This window comes from Aethalodelphis obliquidens, unplaced genomic scaffold (genome assembly GCF_003676395.1).
Source record: "Aethalodelphis obliquidens isolate GAN/ISIS:26980383/991018 unplaced genomic scaffold, ASM367639v1 scaffold43, whole genome shotgun sequence".
Lineage (NCBI taxonomy): Eukaryota > Metazoa > Chordata > Mammalia > Artiodactyla > Delphinidae > Aethalodelphis > Aethalodelphis obliquidens.
The window spans coordinates 10,457,874-10,481,346 of NW_020837987.1; the positions used below are offsets into that span (position 1 = coordinate 10,457,874).

Consider the following 23,473-nt stretch of genomic DNA (forward strand, 5'->3'; position numbering starts at 1 on the left):
AACCTATAACACCCATGGGCATACAACACAACCTACAACGAGTGACTCACAACTCCCGACAAGCTCTGAAACTCACAGCCACACCCGGACACCACACACATGATGCGACCGACACACACCGGCACTTAGTGAGGCAGGCAGCACCCCGTGGCACACACGGCCACTTAAATATTGTCCACACGCAGGCACAAACACTGCAATCAAAGTTGGCACGACATCTTCGGACACAAACAGCCACACCCAGACAGGATGATGCCCATTCGTAGCTACACAAACACAAAATATACGGGTGTTCCACAAACACACAATCTGTATTGACCTCGCAGTCCCCAAATGCCACACACAACATATCTGTGTGAACAAAGCACTCAGCCATCACACACCTGTGGAACAGAACACGACGTGTGCAGACACACAGCACTTAGGGACACACCCATGGCAGTCTCCAATCACCCAGCACGTGGAGAAATGCACACTGACGTACGTTACGGCACGTGGTGACTCAAGCACATATGCTCATAGAATGATTCGCAACACACATGGATTCACCCTGACAGACAATACACCCCGGTGCACAATGCCATTCATATATGCAGTCAGAGGACAACATGAACGGATGCGTGTAGGAACTGACCTATAGGCACAGTGACACACACAGAAACCCAAGCGGCACATGCCCCGTGTAAGACATTTTGGTGCATCACACAGGACACAACCAAGAATGGTGCCCCCGGGGGAGGGGGGCTGGCCACAGGCTACATGGACCCTGATGCCCAAGAGCACCGTGAACAGAGTAAAACGTGCACCATCGCCTGGGACCGACGCCATAAACCACACCCACACACAGCCTGGAACATGATACACTCCAACACAGGTGGCCACACAAACACAACATATACAGTGGAATACACAAAGACACAATGACACAAAACACGTGCTACACTACTTCCCAGCACAAACACTGTCTCATGAACCAGTAGATGTGACCCACTGACAGCCATCACTTAGGCCTGCAATGACACCACACACAGCACCGGGGGACGCCCTCTGGTACAATGTAATACACAGCCGTGCAAACACAACACTCTGCGTGTGGGTCCCCAGTCTGTGTTCTTGGCAGGGAAAAGAGAGGCCCCAACATGGACACACACCTGGAAGGAGACACAGGGTCACATCACTGAGTGATACACAACTTTACACACACAACACCCATAAGGAAGAGAACAGCAAATGCGATGCAGACTGATGCATGGTGACCCCCAGAGTGGCAACCATGCGGCATGTGACCACATGCAGCAGCACAGAAGTTACGCACGGGGCTGTATACCGTACATCTAGACACAGATCAAAACCCTCCGCCAGCAACACACCAGGACTCACTGGCGAGGTGACACAAAACCCCTCTCACTGTGTGGTGTGTGGCCCTATGGACACCACTCTCTGGGGAAACACACAGACATAACCCCTCTCCCCTCCTGAGTTGTATGCCATGTAGGAACATGGTCCCTCCAGCCACAGGGCAATGAGACACACACAGACATGCTTGGCGTCACACCACCACAACCCACATGGACACACCCAGAGACACCAAACCGCACACACAGACACACCCGGTGACAAAAACACAACCTATGCTGGAGCCCGGCCCCATGGTGCGCATGTGATTCCCACTCAGGATGAGACGCGGTGGGGGTAGTGATGGAGACACATGCCTGTCTGCTTGGAGGAGATGCTGCAGCGGGGGGATTGCCAGGCTACAGCCTGACCAGCAACCCCCCCACCTCCCCTCCCTCTCGGCTTCCCCAGGCCTTGCCTCAGACTGCTGTCTCGGTCTCTCCCGCTCTGGAAGCCTTTCGGTTCGTCTTTATCTCTTTCTCCGACTGTCTTTCTCTGTCTCTGCTTTCCTCTCCTTTATGCCTTTATTTCCGTTCTGTCTAAGTATCTTCTGGCTCTGTCTCTCTCTGTCCATTTCTCTGGTTCCATTTCTCTCTCTGGCTCTGCCTCTCTTTGTGTCCCTATGTCTCTCAGCATCTCTGTCTCTGTGTCTATCCCTGCATCCCACTGCTTTTAACATTTTTTTTTATTGAAGTATAGTTGATTTACAATGATTCGGATGTACAGCAAAGTAATTCAGTTATATATATGTATATATAATATATATATTCTCTTTCAGATTCTTTTCCATTATGGTTATTACAAGATATTAAATGTAGTCCCCTGTGCTATACAGTAGGTCCTTGTTGTTTATTTTATATACAGTAGTGTGTATCCGTTAATCCCAAATTCCCAATTTATCCCTCCCACCCTTTCCCCTTTGATAACCATAAGTTTGTTTTCTGTGTCTCTGAGTCTCTTTCTGTTTTGTAAGTAAGTTCATTTGCACCCTTTTTTTTTAGATTCCACATAGAAGTGAGATCCTGTGATCCCGCTGCTTTTCTATTTCACTCTCGCTACCTGTCCCTGTCCCTCTCTTTGTCCGTCGCTATCTGTGTCTCTGTCTGTTGCTCTCTGACTCTGTCTCCATCTCTGCCTGTGCTCTCTTTTCTATCTCATCCTCTCTCTGCCTCTAGTGCTCTGTGTCTCTGGGCCTCTCTAAGCTCAGGGGCCAAAGGCCAGGGACACACAGACTGCGGCTGCCTGAGAGGGTCAGTGGCCACGGAACAGAGACCTCCAGCCCCAGGCCTTCCACAGCCTCTGTGCTCCAGTGCAGGCAACTGTGAAAAACTGAGGGGAGAGAGACAACCAGAGAGACCGTGAATGCTGGAGCCAGAGGAGAGGGAGGGACAGAGACAGACAGAGAAGGAGGGGGAGAGAGGGGAGGGAGGAGGTTGGGGGAAGAAGTTTTTACAAACCCAAAGAGCTGGAGACAGAAGAGACCTAGTGGTGAAGAGAAAGCAGGAGTCAGAATCAAGACAGGGAAGTTGGAGCAGAGGGAAATTTTGCCTCCAAAGAGACCACGACTAAAAGAGAAAAGCGGAGACTAGGCAGGGTGTGGGAGATGCCAGAGTGGGAAGGGCACCTGCCTCCAAACGGAAGTTCTGGGCTATGGGGGTCAGCTGGTAGCACACTGCGCCCGAGCCAGCTCCCTGCAGCCCAGAGAGGGGGTTGGTGACTCAGGGCCCCAGCGCTTCCTGTGACTCACCTTTAGTCTCAACCCTGGAAGGGGGGCATGGAGGGGGAGGGGGTCTCTGTAAAAGACAGGGAGGGGGAGCACTAGAGGACCTCTCTGCCCAGAGGAGGGAGCAGGGCAGCTGCAAGGGACTTGGAGGGGAGGAGGGCTGGGGACCAGAATCCTGGGTCCGACGGGGGAGGGGCCGGGGACCAGGATCCTGGGTCTAAAGGGGGAGGGACCGGGGACCTGGATCCTGGGTCTGACGGAGGAGGGGCCGGGGACCAGGATCCTGGGGCTGAGGGGGGAGGGGCCGGGGGCCTGGATCCTGGGTCTGAGGGAGGAGGGGCCGGGGTCCTGGATCCTGAGTCTGAGGGAGGAGGGGCCGGGGTCCTGGATCCTGGGTCTGAGGGAGGAGGGGGCTGGACCCATACTCCTGGTCCAGGAAGACTAGGAAAACTGATTCCAAAATCCTTAGGACTTTTCCTTGGCCTCGTCCCAGCTGCCCCACCTTCATCCCAGCCCCATCTCCGGGCCTGGAATGGACCCAGATGCCTTGGTGCCCAGCCGGAAGGGGCCAAGGACAAAGAAAGAGCTGTTTAACTCGGCCTGGTGGTGGAGCGGGTGAAGAGGTAGTCTCATATGGAAAGGTCACTCATCACCCAGGGCTTGTGCAGGGAAAGGCGGGGCTCAGCCCAGGGGAAGACGTCCAGAAAGTCTGAGGCCTGTGGCGGCAAATCCTCCGACTGCTGTCTTTTGGATTTAGGCATTTGGAGGCTTCGGGGCGTTGGGATACTGCCACCTGGTGCTGTTTGAGGGAACTGCAGGCTCTCTGCTTTTCCATCTATTGCGCACCTGCTGAGAGTCAGGTACTGCTCTACACGTTGGGGATACAGTAATAACAAAACAGACAAAATCCCTGCCCCCATGGAGCTTCCTGGCTAAAGGAGGGAGACCCTGTGGTTCTGTCAATCTCTCTCTTGCTTTTGCTTTGTCTCTGTGAGTCTGCTTCTCTCTGTATCTCACTGGCCTTGCTTCTGAGTTTCTGTCTCCTGGTCTTTGTCCCCAGGTGCATGCCTCTCCGCTTTCATTTTTTAAATTTTAATTTAATTTAATTTTATTTTTTATTTTTTTCGGTACGCGGGCCTCTCATTGTTGTGGCCTCTCCCGCTGCGGAGCACAGGCTCCGGACATGCAGGCTCAGAGGCCATGGCTCACGGGCCCAGCCGCTCCGCGGCATGTGGGATCTTCCCGGACGGGGGCACAAACCCGTGTCCCCTGCATCGGCAGGCGGACTCTCAACCACTGCGCTACCAGGGAAGCCCCGATTTTATTTTAAAAATAAATTTATTTATTTATTTTTGGCTGCATTGGGTCTTTGTTGCTGTGCGTGGGCTTTCTCTAGTTGCAGCGAGCAGGGGCTACTCTTTGTTGCCGTGTGTGGGCTTCTCATTGCAATGGCTTCTCTTGTTGTGGAGCACGGGCTCTAGGCATGCAGGCTTCAGTAGCTGTGGCACGCGGGCTCAGTAGTTTTGGCTCACGGGCTATAGAGGGCAGGCTCAGTAGTTGTGGTGCACGGGCTTAGTTGCTGCACGGCATGTAGGATCTTCCTGGACCAGGGCTCAAACCCGCATCCCCTGCACTGGCAGGCGGACTCCCAACCACTGTGCCACCAGGGAAGCCCTCTGCTTTTAGTTTATCCTTTGTATCTCTGTGTTCCCAACCAATTAAAAATTATGTATTGTATTATGTTAAGCTATTTATCTATCTATCTAGATATATATCTCGCAATCTGGGTATCTAGAGACTTTGGGTCAATTGGGTTAAGCCTTTTTTTTTATTTAAAATTTATTTATTTATTTTATTTATTTATTTTTGGCTGCGTTGTGTCTTTGTTGCTGTGCGCAGGCTTTCTCTAGTTGCGACGAGCGGGGGCTACTCTTCGTTGCGGTGCGCAGGCTTCCCACTGTGGTGGCTTCTCTTGTTGAGCACGGGCTCTAGGAGTGCAGACTTCAGTAGTTGTGGCACATGGGCTCTAGAGTGCAGGGTCAGTAGTTGTGGCACACGGGCTTAGTTGCTCCGCAGCATGTGGGATCTTCCTGGACCAGGGATCGAACCCGTGTCCCCTGCATTGGCAGGCAGATTCTTAACTGCTGAGCCACCAGGGAAGCCCTGGGTTAAGCCTTGACATGGCCATGGTCACTGACTTTATTTTTGGGTGGAACATAATAACATAACACACATACAGCCTGGTTTAGAGACAGACCTGAGTTCATATCTAGCTCTGCTATCCCTAGCTCTGTGTCCTATGAGACCTGTAAAATGGGGGGATGATTATACCCTGTGTCACAGGGTTGCTTGAGGATTAGGTGAGGTGGAATATCTGGGGCCCTCAGCACGGGACCTGGCATACATTAAGCCCTCGTAGCACATTGTTTCCCAAGCTGGCTCCAGTAATTCCTCCTCCTCTGTGCTGGTATGTGGCTTCTCCCACCAACAGGTAGACTCTTTGTCTCTTCTCCTTCAATCTGGCTGGCTTGTGACTTGCTTTGACTAATAGAATGTGGCAGAAATGATGCTGGGCCAGTTCCAGGTCCAGTTCTTAAGAGAACTAGAAGCTTTTGCTTTTGTTCTCTTAGAACTCTAAGACTGCCATGTTGTGAGGAAGCCCAAGCTAGTCACATGGAGAGGCCATGCAGAGGAGAATAAAAGCACTCTGGCCAAAAGCCCCAGTCCAGCCCCATCTGAATGCAGCTGCATGAGACCAGCAGAAGTGCCCCGTCAACCCTCAGAATCATGAGAAATAATACACTTCTTGTTTTAAGACACTAAATTTTGGAGTGGTTTGTTATATAATAATAACAATAAATATTACACTTTTATGTTCACTTTTATGTTTGAAGTTTTCCATAATAAAAAGTATGTAGGGCTTCGCTGGTGGCGCAGTTGTTGAGAGTCCGCCTGCCAATGCAGGGGACACGGGTTCGTGCCCCGGTCCGGGAAGATCCCACATGCCGCGGAGCGGCTGGGCCCGTGAGCCATGGCCTCTGAGCCTGCGCGTCTGGAGCCTGTGCTCCGCAACGGGAGAGGCCACAACAGTGAGAGGCCCGCGTACCGCAAAAAAAAAAAAAAAAAAAAAGTATGTATATATTAATATATATGAGTACGTATATATGAATAGGTAATAGAATAGATAATGGAAAATGCACTTTATAAATTACAGCTAGTGTTATTTTGCTTCTCTCTTTCTGCCTGTGGGTCTTTCTTGACTCTTTCAGTCTCTGCTTGTCTTTCATATTTTCCTGTCTCTCTTTCTCTATCTCTTTCTCTCTGTGTGTCTACTCCTATCTTACCAAAAGCCCTCCTGCCACTTTCCCGTCCACTTACTTTGCTCCACCACATTGGCCTTCTTGCTGGTCCTCAAACATGCCATGCTCTTTCCTGCCTCAACATCTTAGTGCTTGCTTCTTCCTCTGCCTGAACGCTTTTACCTCCAGTCTCCTCTTGGATCATTTCCTTACTTCATCCAGTTCTCTTTTCAATATAGTCTCTTCCTTGACCATCTCCTCAGAAATGCTCCTCTCCCACCCCATAAATAACTGCATCATATTTCATTGCTGCGTCTTTATCATGGCGCATGGCATTTATCTAAATGATCCTGTTTTCTTATTTTCCTACTTGTTCAGGACAGGGATTTTGCCATCTCCAGTGTTTAGAACTGTGCCTGGCACAGAGGAGATGCTCAATGGCTATTTGTTGAAGGAATGCTCTTATTCAGTAATACTGATTGGCTCTTCTTCGACTCCACCCTCCTGCCCTGTTCCACACTGTTCTGGAAATCGGAAGGATGTCATTTCCTCATTTCCGTGTCCTTTGTCTCACCTATTAGTTGAGTTGCTGTCTGTGGTTCTGAGACCCAATGCTGTGGATCTGTCCTTGGTGCTGACCTAGGCTCCCACCTGCATTAACCTGGGGAGGGCAACAGAATCTTAGGAGAGGGGCACTGTGAGCGTGATCCAAGCACTGGACCACCTGGGTCACTGAGCGCAGCAGGCATCTGAGTTCTGAAAGGAGGAAGTGCCTGGGTCACTGGGTTCAACAGGTATTTGTTTTATCTATCGCCTATCTGTCTATCTATCTATCCATGTATACGTATACGTATATATATTATTATTATGCAAAACTTCAAACAAGCAGAAGTGAACAGAAGAGTACAATAAACCTCACGTACCCATCTAACAAAAGCAACTCATGGTTAATTGCATTTCATCTGTGCCTCCACCTGCTTCCTCACTTCCTATATTATTTTCATGCAAATCCCAGACATGATATCATTTAATTGTATGTCGTATTTTAATTTTGTTTCTTTCTGTGGAGTTATGGCTTACACGTTGGAAAGGTCACAAATCTTTTTTTAAAATTAATTAGTTAATTTATTTATTTTTGGCTGCGTTGGGTCTTCGTTGCTGCGCGCGGGCTTTCTCTAGTTGTGGCGAGCGGGGGCTACTCTTCGTTGCGGTGCGCGGGGTTTTCATTGCGGTGGCTTCTCTTGTTGTGGAGCATGGGCTCTAGGCACGCGGGCTTCAGTAGTTGTAGCACCTGGGCTCAGGAGTTGTGGCTCGCGGCCTCTAGAGCCCAGGCTCAGTAGTTGTGGCGCACGGGCTTAGTTGCTCCACGGCATGTGGGATCTAGTTCCCCGACCAGGGCTCGAACCCATGTCCTCTGCATTGGCAGGCGGATTCTTAACCACTGCACCACCAGGAAAGCCCCCCACAAGTCTTAAGTGTACAAATTGATGCAGTTCTACCTGTGTATAGACACGTGTGACCATCACCTCAGGCAAGTCATAGAGCATCTCCATTGCCACAGGAGGTTCTCCTGAACCGTCTCCCAACTGATACACCAGAGATAGCCAGCATCCTGACCTCTGTCACCAAAGATTAGAAAGCCACAATATGGGAGTCCAAAAACCTAGGCTCTTGCCTTAACTTTGGTGTTGGCATTAGTATTTTTTTTATGCAATATACCATACGTTCAGAAAGTGCATACCATATAGAGATTTATATTGGACAAATGATTACATTTGTGTATCCCCATGAAATTTCCACACACCCAGAGAGAATACTGCCACTCCCCAGAATCTTCCTGTGTGCTTCTTTATGACCACCGCCTTCTTCCCAATCTCCAGAGGAAGCCACAATCCTCATGCATAAGGGACTTTACTCCTCAGCCCTGACACACTGTTTTCTCACTCCTTCCTTCTCCCTCCAAGCCCCTCAACACTAAGTGGCCCCTGACCCTGGAGACCATGAATGAGAGACCCCATCACCAGCCTCTCCTTGGTGTCCCTACCTTCAGTCTCACTCCCCCAGTCTGTCCCCTGCGTGCTCACAGGGAGAGCTTACCATCCCCTGGCTTCGACCATACCTCTCCCCTGCTCGAAGCCCTTCCATGGATCCCCACTGGCTGCAGAATAAGTTCAGGAAACTTTAGCTTCATCTGACATTTTAAGCCCCTCAGGAGAGCTGCCATCACTTCATCCTCATCTTTTCTCACATTTTGTACACAGACCAAGCCTTTCTGCACTCCGCCCTTCCTCCTTCTCCTTTGCCAATTCCTACTTGTCACTTAAGTGTCTTCTCAGAGATTCGTTCCTATCAGAAGCCTTCCCTGGTCTTCCTCTTTGGAGCTCCCCTAGACCTCCATACTTTATGATTTACCAACCATCAGCCTCCGGGTTTGTGACTGACTCTTTCCAGACCAGGAGGACAGGGTTGGGTCTGACTCATTGCTGGGTCCCTGGCGTCACCGGCTCAGAAGAATAGGTTATAAATGTTTGCTGACTGTCCCTCCCTGCAGCTCCCTCTGTCTCTTACTTGTTCCTGCTTCTGTCCTGCTGTCCCTCTGCCATTTAACAAGTGTTTCCTAGAATCAAGGACATGGAGAACAGACTGGTGGTTGTGAAGGGGGAGGGGGTTGGGGGAGGGATGGATTGGGAGGTTGGGGTTAGCAGATGTAAGCTTTTATATATAGGATGGATAACAAGTCCTACTCTTCAGTACAGAGAGCTATATTCAATGTCCTATGTTAAACCATAATAGAAAAACATATTCAAAAAAGAATGTATATATATGTATAACTGAATCACTTTGCTGTACAGCAGTAATTAACACAACATTGTAAATCAACTATACTTCAATAATAATAATGATAAAAAGCAAACAAACCAAGTGTTTCCTTTCATGAGCTTGTGTGGGCTGGCCCTTCTGTCTGGAATGCTCTTCCTCATTCTGTCCACCTGGTGACCTCCCTCATCATTCACGACCCAGCACAGGCTCCGTTCTCTATGAAATCACTCCTGATGCCCTAACCCCCAGTCAGAGGTTTTTTTCTCTACCTGCCAGCCCTTCCAGCCCGAGTACTTCCTTTTTTTTTTTTTTTTTTTTTTTGGGCCTCTCACTGCTTTGGCCGCGCCCCTTTCCTTTGGTGGCCTCTCCCGTTGCGGAGCACAGGCTCCGGACGCGCAGGCTCAGCGGCCATGGCTCACGGGCCCAGCCGCTCCGCGGCATGTGGGATCTTCCCGGACCGGGGCACGAACCCGCGTCCCCTGCATCGGCAGGCGGACTCTCAACCACTGCGCCACCACGGAAGCCCCTTGCAGAACTTCTGCCTCCCATCCCCATGACTTTGAGCTCTGCTGGTTTGGAGGTTTTGGTTCCCAAGGAAAGAATGCTTCCTGCTTCCACTAGAGGACACAGCAATGCTTCCACTGAGTGGGAAGGTGAGACGTTCACCTGGCCTTTTAGGGCTCCTCACTCCACTGAACCAATGGGCAAAGAAGAAGATTATTTGCTGGGATGACTGATCTCAATTACTAAGGGGAAATTGGGTTCCTCCTGCAGAGTGGATCCAAGGAAGGCCGTGTCTGGAACCCAAGGCATTCTCTGGAGCACTCCTTAGAGATTTCATGTCCCATAGTATATGTAACCCCCTCAAAAACATGCAGGACCACTAAGGATTTAGACCTTTCAGGAATGAGGGTTTCGGTTGCCTAACTTGATAAATAACACCAGCCAGCTGAGGGCAAAGGACACTTGGAATGAGTAACGGAAGAAGGAAATTAAACATATCAACTATGGCCTTGTGACCAGTTACAGAAATGCAAACTGTATTAGATATGCATATTTTCTTCTTTGCTTTTTTTCCTTCTTCCTTTCCTTGCTTCTTTGCTTCCTTCCCTCCTTTTTCCCTTTATTTTTATCTTTTCATATATTTGTCTATCCATATCTTTTAATCTTGCCTGTTCTTTCCCTTTATTATTTTATATAAAGATTATCGGTGGTGGTCCTGATGTTCATAAATTAATTTTTTTAAAGGGACTTTTTAAAAAATTAATTAATGTATTTATTTATTTTTGGCTGTGTTGGGTCTTCGTTTCTGCGCGAGGGCTTTCTCTAGGTGTGGCAAGTGAGGGCCGCTCTTCACCGCGGTGCGTGGACCTCTCACTATCGCGGCCTCTCCCGTTGCGGAGCACAGGCTCCAGACGCACAGGCTCAGTAGTTGTGGCTCACGGGCCTAGTTGCTCCGCGGCATGTGGGATCCTCCCAGACCAGGGCTCGAACCCGTGTCCCCTGCATTAGCAGGCAGATTCTCAACCACTGCGCCACCAGGGAAGCCCTAAGTAATTTTTTTAATTGAAGTATGGTTGATGTACAATGTTGCGTTAGCTTCAGGTGTATGGCAAAATGATGTGTGTATATATATATATATATACACACACACACATCATTATATCTATATAGGATATATATATAATATTTATATATTCTTTTTCACATTCTTTTCCATCATAGTTTATTACAAGATATTGAATATACTTCCCTGTGCTATACAGTAGGACCTTGTTGGTTATCTATTTTATATATAGTAGTGTGTATATGTTAAATTAGGATTTATCCCTTCCCCCACCTTTCCCCTTTGGTAATCATAAGTTTGTTTTCTACGTCTGTGGGTCTATTTCTGTTTTGTATATAAGTTCATTTGTATCATTTTTTTTTAGATTCCACATATAAGCCATATTATATGATCTTTGTCTTTCTCTGTTTGACTTACTTCACTTAGTATGATAATCTCTAGGTCATCCCATGTTGCTGCAAATGGCATTATTTCATTCTTTTTTTATGGCTGAGTAGTATTCCATTGTATGTATATACCACATCTTCTTTATTCATTCATCTGTTGATGGACATTTAGGTCTATTCCATGTCTTGGCTACTGCAAATAGTGCTGCAGTGAACATTGGGGTGCATGTATCTTTTTGAATTATGGTTTTCTCTGGGTATATGCCCAGGAGTGGGATTGCTGGGCCATATGGTAGTTCTGTTTTTAGTTTTTGTTCTCCATAGTGGCTGCACCATTTTACATTCCCACCAACAGTGTAGGAAGGTTCCTTCATAAATTAAAATTTTATCAATAGCATCCATTCTACTTTTTTTTTTTTTTTTGCGGTACGCGGGCGTCTCACTGTTGTGGCCTCTCCCGTTGCAGAGCACAGGCTCCGGACGCGCAGGCTCAGCGGCCATGGCTCACGGGCCCAGCCGCTCCGCGGCATGTGAGATCTTCCCGGACTGGGGCACGAACCCATGTCCCCTGCATCGGCAGGCAGACTCTCAACCACTGCGCCACCAGGGAAGCCCCCATTCTACTTTTTTACTGCCTTTTCCCTCTTACCCAAACCAGATATTTCTCGTGCACTGCAGTTAGCAGACAGCAATAAGTAGGTGTTGAATGAGTATTTTTAAATGACTAAATATTCAAACAGATGATCACAGATCAAGATGACAAAGAGAGGGAATTCATTAAATCCCGCCCACAACCACTGTGAAGTAGGACCTTGTCATTACTGTAGGTTTTATTTTCACCTCTGCCTGACAAGTTAGGAAACATAGTCTCAGTGAGATTAAGTAACTTGCCCAAGGTCACCCACAGGCAAAATGCTGAAGCTGGAATTCGAACCCATGCAGCCTGGCTCCAGGCTCTGGAGGGAGAGCCTAGGACCAGGAAACCCACAACCAGGAAATGGGGTTGTGGTGAGCCTGGGCCTGGTTGGTGCTCAGCAAGCAGGATCTATGATCAGGTTTGCTCTGCATGCGGCGTGGGATGTGGCTGTTTCTCCCCACCCTGGGATGCTAGGGACCTTGCCCAATTTCTCCCAGGCCTGCTGACCAGGTAAGGGCTGGGCGTTAGTAGGGAAGCGGGAGGGAGGGGGAGAGAGAGAGAGAGAGAGAGACACGGGAGTGCAGCTCTTATTTTCCACATTCCAGGAACTGAAGCAGTGAGAAGAGGGCGCGTGTGCCCTGCCCCCAGCATCCTGCTCAGGAAGGGGCTGGAGGGGCTATGAGGAGAGCCCGAGGGGTCCTCCCAGAGTGCTAGCCAGCAGGGTAGCCATGAGGAGAAGGACTATGACGGTGGGGGGGCGCCCCAGGAGGGACGGTGCCCGAGGCGCTGGTGAAGGCTGATGGAGTCCTTGTTGCAGAGGTGCCCCTCACAGCAGGAGCCCTGGAGGTCGATGTTTGTCCACGGGCTGGTGGTGCCCTGGGTGGTGCAGGAGGGCCGGTGGCAGGTTCTGATGTACACAGGGACTGAGAAATTGCCTGGGAGGCGGGCAGTGAGGAGGGTCAGAACCGAGGGAGGCAGCTGCACCTGAACCTCCACCTCAGAGATCACAGCCATGACTGGGTTCTCAGACTTACTTCCAGTCCCCTCCTTAGACCAGAGCCATGCCTCCTCCCTCAGTCCAGGACCATGCCTCCTTCTTTAGACCAGGGCCGTGTCTCCCTGTCAGCCCTGCCCTGCCTCCACACCCCTTGCCCAGGCCCTCTCACCCTCCCAGCCTCTCACCAAAGGTCATGCTGCCATTGCCCTGGAAGCAGATGCTTTGGTCCTGGTGACACTGGACCCGCCGGAACTTCTCCGGGGTGCAGTCCTCCGGGTGGATCCCCACTCAGGAGTAGCACTTGGGGCCGCTGAGCGTCGGCGGGTTGGGCGCTGGCAGGAGAGCGTGGACGCACACTCAGGTAACGGTCCTCGGTACGGTCGTGCGGGTTGTGCATTGCGCCAGGGCTCCCGTCTGGCCCGACTGGGGCGCTGGAATCCCAGCGCGCCGGGAGGAGGAGCCCAACGGAGACCACACCCCTCCCCGGGCGCGCGCGCGGGCCGGGGCCCCTCCCAGCCCCGTACAGTCCCGCCCCACACCCAGCCCCGCCCCTCGCATACCTCGGCCCAGGTTGGCGAGGGAGTCGTGGGTCTGGAAGTTCGCGTTGCAAAGGTCGGTCCCTCAGCCGCGCACCACCGAGTAGTTAGGCGGCAGCGCCTTGTCATTCCACTGCATCTGGCCCGTAGCCGGGCCTGTCCAGCAGCCCTTCTGTACCATGGTCATTGAGGCGCGGTACCCTGGGAGCGAGGGGATGGGGTCTGGCGCGCTGCCTCCCCCTCAGCCCTTCTCCTCCTCTCCCACGCCCCCTCCTCTCCACCTCTCTCCCTCTAGTCTCAAGTCTCTTGCTCCTCTGTCTTCTCGCTTCTCACTCAACCTGGCTTCTCCCTCCAGCCCTGCCCTTCTCTTTAGTCCCTCGCTCCCTGTCAAACTCTGCTTCCCTCTACACCGCCTCCCCCTCTCCTCTCATCACCAACCCTTTCCTCCTCCTCCTTTTCTCTCCTTCCCCTCTTCCGCTTTTCTGCCCCTCTCCCACCTCCTCTTCCTGGCCCCCCACTGTCTCCTCCTCCCACCTCCTGCCCCCCCATCCCCTCCTTCGTCCTACCCCTTCTCCAACCTCCACTTCTGCATCTCTATCCTGACCTTCCCTCCCCTCTTCTACCCAGTTCCTTCCCAACCCCTTGTCTGCTCCTCCACCCCCCCCCCCCCCACCCCGTCTAATCTTTCATCCTTGTCCTTGTCCCCCGCTCCCGCCCTTTTTTTGTGTGTTTCCTGCCCCTCACCAGTGTTCAGGGATAAGACAGCCTCGGAGCATCCGAGGAGACAGGAGACATTGAGGAATTTCATGCCACTGAGGTCAAAGGGCCCGAAGTAGATGTGTTGAAAGCTGTAGCATTGCAGGGCTTGGGACCCTGGGGAGAGGAGCAGGGGTGGAGTGAGTGGAACAGGCCAAGGATGAGCCTGTGCAAGGAATCAGGCTCCACCCTGCATATGACAGCCACATGGGCCAGGCTCTTCTGCTCTGAGGGGAGACAGGCCTTGTTGCCTTGAAAGAAGCAGGGGCTGCTGCTGTGGCTGGTCATGGCTGTGTCTACCTCTTGGCACAGCAATGGCATCTGCACCTGCCAGTCCAGGTTTTTTTTCCCCAGGCTCTTCCAAATCTCCATCCTCTTCCAGGAAGCCCTCCAAGATTTTGATAAAGGAGGAAGTGATTCACTCCTGTCCTGCCTATCCCTTTCCCAACTATACTCATGATATCCAGTAGCACTAAAAGGTCACTGATGGAAAACAAACACTCCAGTATAGGCACTGGGATGTACAATCTCATGCTACAAATGCACACAGAGCCAGCCCCTAGCAATACAGGTACACACACACACAGAACACTTAAACACTGACGTAAACACAAAATAACAAAATTGACACAGGCTCATGCAGATCTCACAAATATTCACAGAGTATCCGGAATGCATTCACACTGAGTTCTACATTTACAAGCAAAACGAGTACCACCCAGACCCTCCCATAGAAACCCCGGAAACCAAGGCACAGGATCTCACACATGCAAAATCACACTCACAGACAGAAAACTGTGTGCATACGGAAATAATCACAACACACAGACCCAGGAACACAGGAAGTCATACCCAGAGAGAGACAAATACAGACCCAAGAATCACAGACATACAAATAAAATGAGACCCTGAAATCAGGCGAAGTTAGAGATAGACAAAAAAGAGGGCTACAAAAACAAACAATTTAAAATCATATTCAGATGCAAGATACATAGAGACACACAACAGATACACAGAGAGACAGATACACGTCAAAATACCCAAACACACATACACAGAGAGAAATACAGGCCCACCAGTCATAGAGATGCACGAACACAAAGAGAAACGGAGATGCAAAATTACACACACATCTCTTTTAAAAAGAAAGTGAGGCTCAGAGATAAACAGACCCATAAAAGCATTTGTTCAAACACCCAGACATCAAAACCTGGTACAGATAAACACACACAAGCATAGAGACCCACAGGACACCCTGACACATGGACACACAGAGAAATCGAACTCTCTTCCGTGGACGAGCGTGTGCACGTGCATGCGTGCACACACACACACAAAGTTGTTATATGCAGGCATAACCTCCTTCCCACCTCTCAAGTTCCCTGCCTTTGTAGCCACTTCAGTCCTGATATGACTATGTCCCTGTCCTTACCCAAACTAGGGGAAGGGGTTGCCTGAGGATGAGGCCAAGGTTTCCTGCCAGTTCTAGAAAGAGCCCCCATGGCTCCCCAGAGGTACCTTTGAATGAGGACATGGGCAAAGAGGATGAGAAAGGCTGGAGTAGTGGAACAGAGACACTGGAGGAAATGAGTGATATGGAAAGAACAGAGGAGGGGAAGAGAACTGGAGAGGACACAGTCTCCAGGCCTCTCCCAACCAAGACCCAGGAGTCCGGGCCCCCAGCCCCTTCTCCCTCAGACCCAGGAATCAGGGCCCCTAGTTCGCTCCTCCCTGAGTCCCTGGAATCCGCCCCCCACTGTCTGCTCCCTCAGACCCAGGAGAGTCCAGCTATCTCCCACCCAACTGCCCTCTTACCACTGGACTCAAAAGTCTGAATACCTGTGAGACAGAGGACAGCCCCAAAGAGGCACAGCAGGATGGCTCTGGGGTCTCCCATTGCCAGGTTGTGGACCTGAGTGGAGACACCGAGGACAGCTCCTGCTCTGATTTCTGCGTGGCTGGTTCTCCCAGCAAAGCCCCAGCCCGGCAGGCATTCCTCCACCCCCGCCCTCCCTTGCTTGGGCTCGTTTCCTCCTGGATAATCATGATGGGGCCTGGACTCCTGGATCTGAGGGAGGAGGGAGCTAGAGGCCTGTAACCCTTAACTTCGGGGGAATTTGTGTTTTGCAGGCTCTCTTTCTACCCTGTTCCCCAACACTGTGTTCTAGTCTGAGGTTGGCACTCACGGCCTCTTGATTTCTCTTCTCTTCCTCTATCCCAACACATACCATCTATATGGGCCCACGTCTCCAGACGCAGAGACACAAACATCACCTCCTCCTTGAAGACTTCTCTGACCTGCCACGCCCCCCTACAATCATCCACCCACGTTCAGCCTCAAATACCTCCGTCTCCCAGCCTTGGTCACCCTGGGTTGGGCTAGTGTCTGTCACTGCATCAGGCTGTGAACTCCTCAGAGGCCTCAGGGGATGTTTGTGATGTTGTAGGAATGAGTGAATCGAGGAACTTAGAAACAAACTGACAGGGAGACAGAGACTCCCAGAGAGGCAGATACACATGGGATGCAAAAAGACAGCCACATCCGGTGTGGACAGACGCCAATGTAGACACACAGACAAACGCAGACTTGATGAACAGGACATGCCCACAGAAGGTGTTTAATACATTTTTTATTAGACTTTTAAATGAATGAATTTTAAAACATCGGAGGAGATAGAGACACAGGCAGACAACGGGAGGGATACACTGTCCCCTGAGGATTCAGCCAAACCCATGTGGACACTTAGACACCAGGCAGATGGGAACTTCCAGATGGATGCTATCGAGGGTAGTGGGAGCTGATGCCAAGTTGGCATCTCCTGATCTGCCTTGCTTCTTGCGCATGGAGGCACTGCCTGCTGGGATCACACCAGGCATGTGCAGAGACCTAGGGTCATGAACCCCCAGATGAATGGGCAGAGGGGACACAATAGCAGTGACCACGACAGCCTTAATGGTCTCCTGGCTTGACTAAACTTGACACGGACTTCTTCCTGACTTCACGCCCCCAATTTCCCTTTCCTTAGAGCATTTACTTTAGAAAACTTGTCATTGCCGATTCCTTCTCTGTCCCTTTGAAATGTAGGTAAATTTTCTCCCAGCCTCTCGCCAGTTTTACAGCCCAGGAATGTCTTTCTCAGGGGACCTGGGAGCCACCCCTCCAAAATGTCATCATCAAGGAAGATAGCACCCCTGACCCTCAGGCTCTGTGGGAGGGTAGGAGCCGAACTTGAATAAGTGGCAGTTAGCAAACACAGATGCCTAATTACAGAGAAAAACATTTGTAAACTCAGGAGTAAGTCAGGGTGCTGGACCATCCCATGCACCAACCTCCCCTCTGTCTCTGGCATTTTCCCACTAGCTTATCCAGCTGAAAACCCCTCCCACCTTTTGTTTCAGTGGAGTTGAGTTCAGTCTCTCTCTCTTATTGCCATAGTCTTGAATAAAGTCTCCTGTGCCTGTTTAACTTTGTTCGGTGCGATTTTTCTTTGACAGCAAACACCCAGGAATTGTGGACACTCACTAGGGTTCTGGACTCACCCTCGTTTTGCCAAAACCCTGCTCCTCCCAACAGGCCTCACTTCCCTGAACCTGTTTTGTATCCAAATTATTTTTCCTGTTTCTCCTGTTCCTGCCTCTCTGTCAGGGGCTGGCCCTTCAGGGAGAGGGTGGAGCTAACGACCCCTGGAGAGTAGAGACTGCCCAGGAAAGGAGGCTGGGTTTTCTGAGGCCCCTGTGGAAGGTGGGGGCATTGGAGGTATTCACAGTTTCAGAGACTGAGGCTTGAAGAGTTGGCTGACCAGCCCATTTAGTGTGTGAGCCTGTGTGTGTGTGTGTGTGTGTGTGTGTGAGTGTAAGTGACTGTGCGAGCGTGCAGCTGTGCCCGTGTGATTTGAACTCCGGTAGCCTTCAGGTACCTTTGGAGGCTGTGAGGTATCAGGTGGGAAGCTCCCCACTGCAGGAGGCTGTCGATGAAAAAAAAATCAATGGTCAATCTAAGAAAGAAATGGAAAATTTTATTCGAGCCAACCTGAGGATTATAACCTGGGAGACAGTCTTTCAGAAAGCTCTGAGGACTGTTCTGCCCATTAGAGGTCAAAGCACAGTTATATAAGCTTTTGAGGCAAAGAGTTATCCAACAAATGATGTATTGACAGTTTATACAATCCAGATCTGTATGTACAAAGCAAGTAGTGGGTTACTGTGATCCCTTACAAGATTAAGAAGGAACATTATCCCCTAAGGAAGTCTGTTCAATGCAGATGTACAATACACACTAAAGGGAAAGGCAGAGGCCCAAACTGGTAGAAAATAATTTTATGTTTAAATTTTTCTTGTCTTGCCATAAAATACAAATTTTATTTCATCCAGGTAATCCAATGGAGACCCAGTGATCTAGGTCTAGAGATTTTGGCAGGGCTCTTGCATCCATCCACAGAGCATGAACTCCAAGCTCCCTATGAACCCAGAAATTCTTTTTTTTTTTTTTGTAATCACGTTTTAGTAATTAAGCTTTGTAATTAAGTGATTAATTATTTGAGAGATTGGAGAAAATGGAGGATGCTCTGTGGTAGCCATTAAAGAGCTATTTTTAAAACTTTTTACTGTAGAAATTTTCAAACACACACAAGCATACAGAGAATAGCATACCCACCACCCAGACTCAACAATTTTTAACATATCTACTAATCCTATGTTATTCTTACCCCCTTTGGTGCTCTTAAGGGCATTGAATTAGATGCCTTCATTATTTTCTCAAAATATTAATTTTCCTTAAAACAACATTTAAAAGTTGGTGATTTTCAAAGTGTAACTTTGGCTTATGTTCTAAGATGCAATCTTCAGGAACGTAACGTACAATTTCTAAAAGGGTGTTTAACCACTACCTCGAGTTGAATTCTTAGTCCTATGATGTCACCAAATCAACATATTTGCATATTGAATAGTTTCAAATTTATTTGCGATACATGTATTTTCAATATATTCCAACATTTATTAGAAGCTGAAGAGTAGCTGTAGAGTGCTTGAATGATATTTTAAAATTCAGTGGTATAGAAATTTTTGCTGCATTATTCACTACCCAGTTTAAAGGATGGGCAGCACAAGGATTTGCTCCTTCAAGAAGAGAGAAAGGAGGCAGATTGGGGGTGTTACCTAGAGTCTCTGCCCAGCCCCAACCACCTACAGGAGCATCCGTGTGGATGTCCTCAACTGCCCGGTGTTTGAGCGTCTACGTGGGTCAGTCCAATTGTTACCAAGTCCAAGCTCATACTGCTTGCTGCAGGACAGACCAATAAATGGAGAGACAAGTTGCTGGGGCCAGGAATAGCAACTTTTTTCAGAAAGCCAGCATACTGAGTAGGTGGTGGACTAGCGTCCTAAAGAACCATCTTGCCCAGGTTTGGATGCTAGTTTCTTTTACAGAACAAAGAGGGGGAGGTGAGGAGGTAAAGTGAAAAAGGTGATAAGGTGTTGCAAATAGTTCCTGGTTCTTCTTTCCTGCAGCCATTCACAGGTCAGGGCCTGGTCAGGATGTTTCCTGTGAGCTTAAACAAAGGTATTTTAGCTTAACACTCAGACATGGGAGGCAGGGTTCCAGGAGATGGGCCACTATGTATACTTTAAGCTACAGGCGACATCCCTTTAGTGATTACTTTGAAGCAAAAGCAATAGAATACAAAGGTTAAAGGAAAAGAAACACATCCAATATGGAGTCAGATTTGTTCTTCCCTATTACAGAATGCCTTGGAAATTTTTCAAGGATCTTTTGTTGTATTCTGTAAGCTTCCACGCACTTTTCCATTTCCATGCACATTTACAAATACCTGGCCTCTTAAATAATTTTCCCCCCAGATTTGGTTTAAGCAGTTTACTAAATGTGTGCATCCCCTGTCTTAGTATATATCACCTACTGGACAAAATTCCCCAAAGTGCTCACATGTAAGGATCAGTGCAGTCTGGGACTCTGTCCATCCAGCAATAATTGTTTTCTTTTTAATTAATTAATTAATTTAAATTTTATTTATTTTTGGCTGTGTTGGGTCTTCGTTGCTGCATGTGGGCTTTCTCTAGTTGTGGTGAGCGGGGGCTACCATGCCTCGTGGTGCATGGGCTTCTCACTGTGGTGGCTTCTCTTGTTGCGGAGTGCAGGCTCTAGGCGTGAGAGCTTCAGTAGTTGTGGCTCGTGGGCTCTAGAGCGCAGGCTCGGTAGTTGTGGCACATGGGCTTAGTTGCTTTGCGGCATGTGGGATCCTCCCGGACCAGGGATAGAACCTGTGTCCCCTGCATTGGCAGGTGGATTTTAAACCACTGCACCACCAGGGAAGTCCCTGTGTAGTTTCTAAAATATGTTCATAACGAACTATTAAATATTCTCTTTTTTGAGGAACAAAGATCTAAATTAGAGGCAAGAGGTAAATATTTTGAATCAACTTAATATAAGCAATGCTTAGTTGATTAGCTTTGAAATAAAAAGATGATATGAAATGGTAGAGAATCATAATATCATGAAACTAAAGAGTATTTTCCTAAATTTTATTGTGAGAAACTTCAGGTGCAAAAGTGTTGAAAATTAGTTCAGATATGATGCATATACCTATCATCTAGATCTAAAGTACAGTTGACCCTTGAACAACATGGATTTGAACTGTGCAGGTCCACTTATACTTGGATTTTTTTCAAAATTTATTGGAAAAAAATTTTGGAGATTTGCAACAGTTTGAAAAAACTAACAGATGAACCATGTAGGCTAGAAATATTGAAAAAAATTAAAGTTAGGTATGCCATGGATGCACAAATATATGTAGATACTAGTCTATCCTTACATAGGCATAAGGTGAGTGATATTATAAAATCAATAATGTGTTAGTTTTCTCACTGTTTTATAACTTTGCTTTCAAAGAATTACAGTATTGTACAGTATGCCTCTCTCTCTTATAACTGGGGAAACTGTGTATCAGCCTATCATCATAGGTGTTTTTTTTTTTAAAGTAACAGTGTTCTCAATACTGTATTATGAATATGACTGTAATACTGTATGCCATAAAAATTTTATAATGATTCATTCATTAGTATATAGGCTAGGCTACCATAAAGCAATTGTATCAATTACTCTAGGCTACCATAAAGCAATATTGCTGCTTCTTTGTGATCAATGCATGATAATGTTATACCTGTAAATAAATATGAATTGCTTTTTCACATTATCTTTTTATTTTTGATGTCTAGTGTTAGTAATACATATAACATCTACAGTGCTTTGTATCATATAAGACAATATTGATGTAGGTACTGACAGACCATTCATCTTGTAAACTGACAAGTAAACTTATGGTACCGATAAATATAGTACAATACTGTAATGTATTTTCTCTTCCTTATGATTTTCTTAATAACATTTTCTTTTCTCCAGCGTACTTTATTGTAAGAATACAGTATAATACATATAACATACAAATTACCTGTTAACTGAATGTTTGTTATTGGTAAGGCATCCGGTCAACAGTAGGTTATTAGTAGTTAAGTTTGGGGGGAGTCAAAAGTTATACATGGATTTTCGACTGTGTGTGGGGTTGGCATCCCAACCCCTGCATCGTTCAAGGGTCAACTATATTAACATTTGCTTATTCTATCTATGTTTCTGCATCAGTTAGCTTCTGCTGCATAACAAACAACAAACAAAAAGGGTTAACAACAAGCCCTTTATTTATCTCCTGATCCTCTGTTTCTCCTGGGTTGTTCTTCTGGTATGGGCTGACTTGACCAATCTCTGTTGGGCTCTCTTATGTTTCTATGGTCAGCTGATGGGCTGGATGAGCTAGGATGGTCTCACTCACGAGACTGGTAGTCGGCTGGCTATCAGTCAGGCCTCAGTTCTCCTCCATATGGCCTCTCATCTTCCAGCAGGCTAGACTGGACACTTTTCACATGGAAATGACATGTTTCCAAAGGGCAGAGAGAAAGGGCAACCTCCAATAAGGAAGTGCTTTTCATGCCTCTGCTCAAGTTATGTTTGCTGATGTCACTGGCCAGCAAGTCACAAGGCTTGCCCAGAATCGGTGTGGAGGGGCATTAACCGTGTGGATAGAAGGAGGGGAATAACTTGTGTTGCTTTTGTTCTATTTAACCATCACTGTTGAACCAATAAAAGCAAATGGAAGATATCATCTTGCTTCACTTATAAATATACATCATGTAGTAAGCAAAGGATCTTTCCCTGATGTGACTCTCCTCTTCCCTCTCGGCAGGCTATTTTTTTAAAAAATTGAAGTAGAGTTGATTTACAATGTTGTGTTAGTTTCAGGTATACATTAAAGTGATTCAAATATATATATTCTTTTACGGATTCTTTTCCACTATAGGTTGTTACAAGATACTGAATATAGTTCCCCATGCTATACAGTAAGTCCTTGCTGTCTATCTATTTTATGCATAGTAGTGTATATCTGTTAATCCCAATCTCCTAATTTATCCCTCCCTCCCCCTGCCTTTTCCCCTTTGGTAACCATAAGTTTGTGTTCTATGTGAGTCTATTTCTGTTTTGTAAAGAAGTTCATTTGCATCAATTTTTAGATTCCACATATAAGTGATGTCATATGATATTTGTCTTCCTCTGACTTATTTCATTTAGTACGATAATCTCTAGGTCCATCCATATTGCTACAAAAGGCATTATTTCATTCTTTTTTTATGACTGAGTAATATTCCCTTGTATATATACCACATCTTCTTTATCCATCTTATCTGTTGATGGACACTTAGGTTCTTCAGGCTATTTTTAAAGGGCTAAATGATTTGAAACTTGGTCATTCATCTCCCATTCACACAATAACTGCAACAATAATGAAGAACATAGGAAGACCCACAGGGCCAACTAAGAGAAATATTACAAACATGAACTTTTACCCACAAAGAAGTTACAGGTTTGAGCCACAACATCTATTAAAACCCTTTGGAGAATCTATTTTATTTGTGTGATCAAGATAAAAGCACAACCAGATGGGCCTAGGTGGCTTGAGGCAAGAGGTGCCCAGTGCCGGCATGAGGTCAGGCACTGGGTTGTGCCCATGTGGAATTGCCCAGAGTTCATGCAGGGATGATTGCCGCATCAGTGAATCAAGAGAAACAATTTTCCCAAGGCCCCAGGCACAGGTGAGGCTGAGAGGATATGAATGAGATAGCACATAAGATGTGTCTGAACCCTTCCCTAATTAAATTCTTCTACACAATTACCTGAGCCTAGTTATGATTAGAGTTTAGAGCCTAAACTACTGATACTATATCATTAATGGTTAATTGCCTATTAAAAGTTTCTATTTCTTCTTCTTCTTTTTAAAAATATTTATTTATTTATTTATT

The 23,473-nt window shown here is 47.7% G+C and overlaps 2 protein-coding genes across 2 annotated transcripts in view; one reads left to right on the forward strand and one right to left on the reverse strand.

The window, feature by feature from the left end:
- ZNF283 (zinc finger protein 283) overlaps window positions 1–23,473 on the forward strand; it is an 83,970-nt gene that overhangs the window by 29,090 nt on the left and 31,407 nt on the right. The gene's annotated exons all lie outside the window — the stretch shown is intronic.
- On the reverse strand, window positions 11,732–14,233 carry LYPD5 (LY6/PLAUR domain containing 5). The gene is given in 6 exon segments (XM_027079784.1): window positions 11,732–12,587; window positions 12,589–12,622; window positions 12,624–12,762; window positions 13,010–13,156; window positions 13,385–13,561; window positions 14,105–14,233. Coding segments are annotated over 6 exon segments (645 nt in total). The 5' UTR covers window positions 14,169–14,233; the 3' UTR covers window positions 11,732–12,503.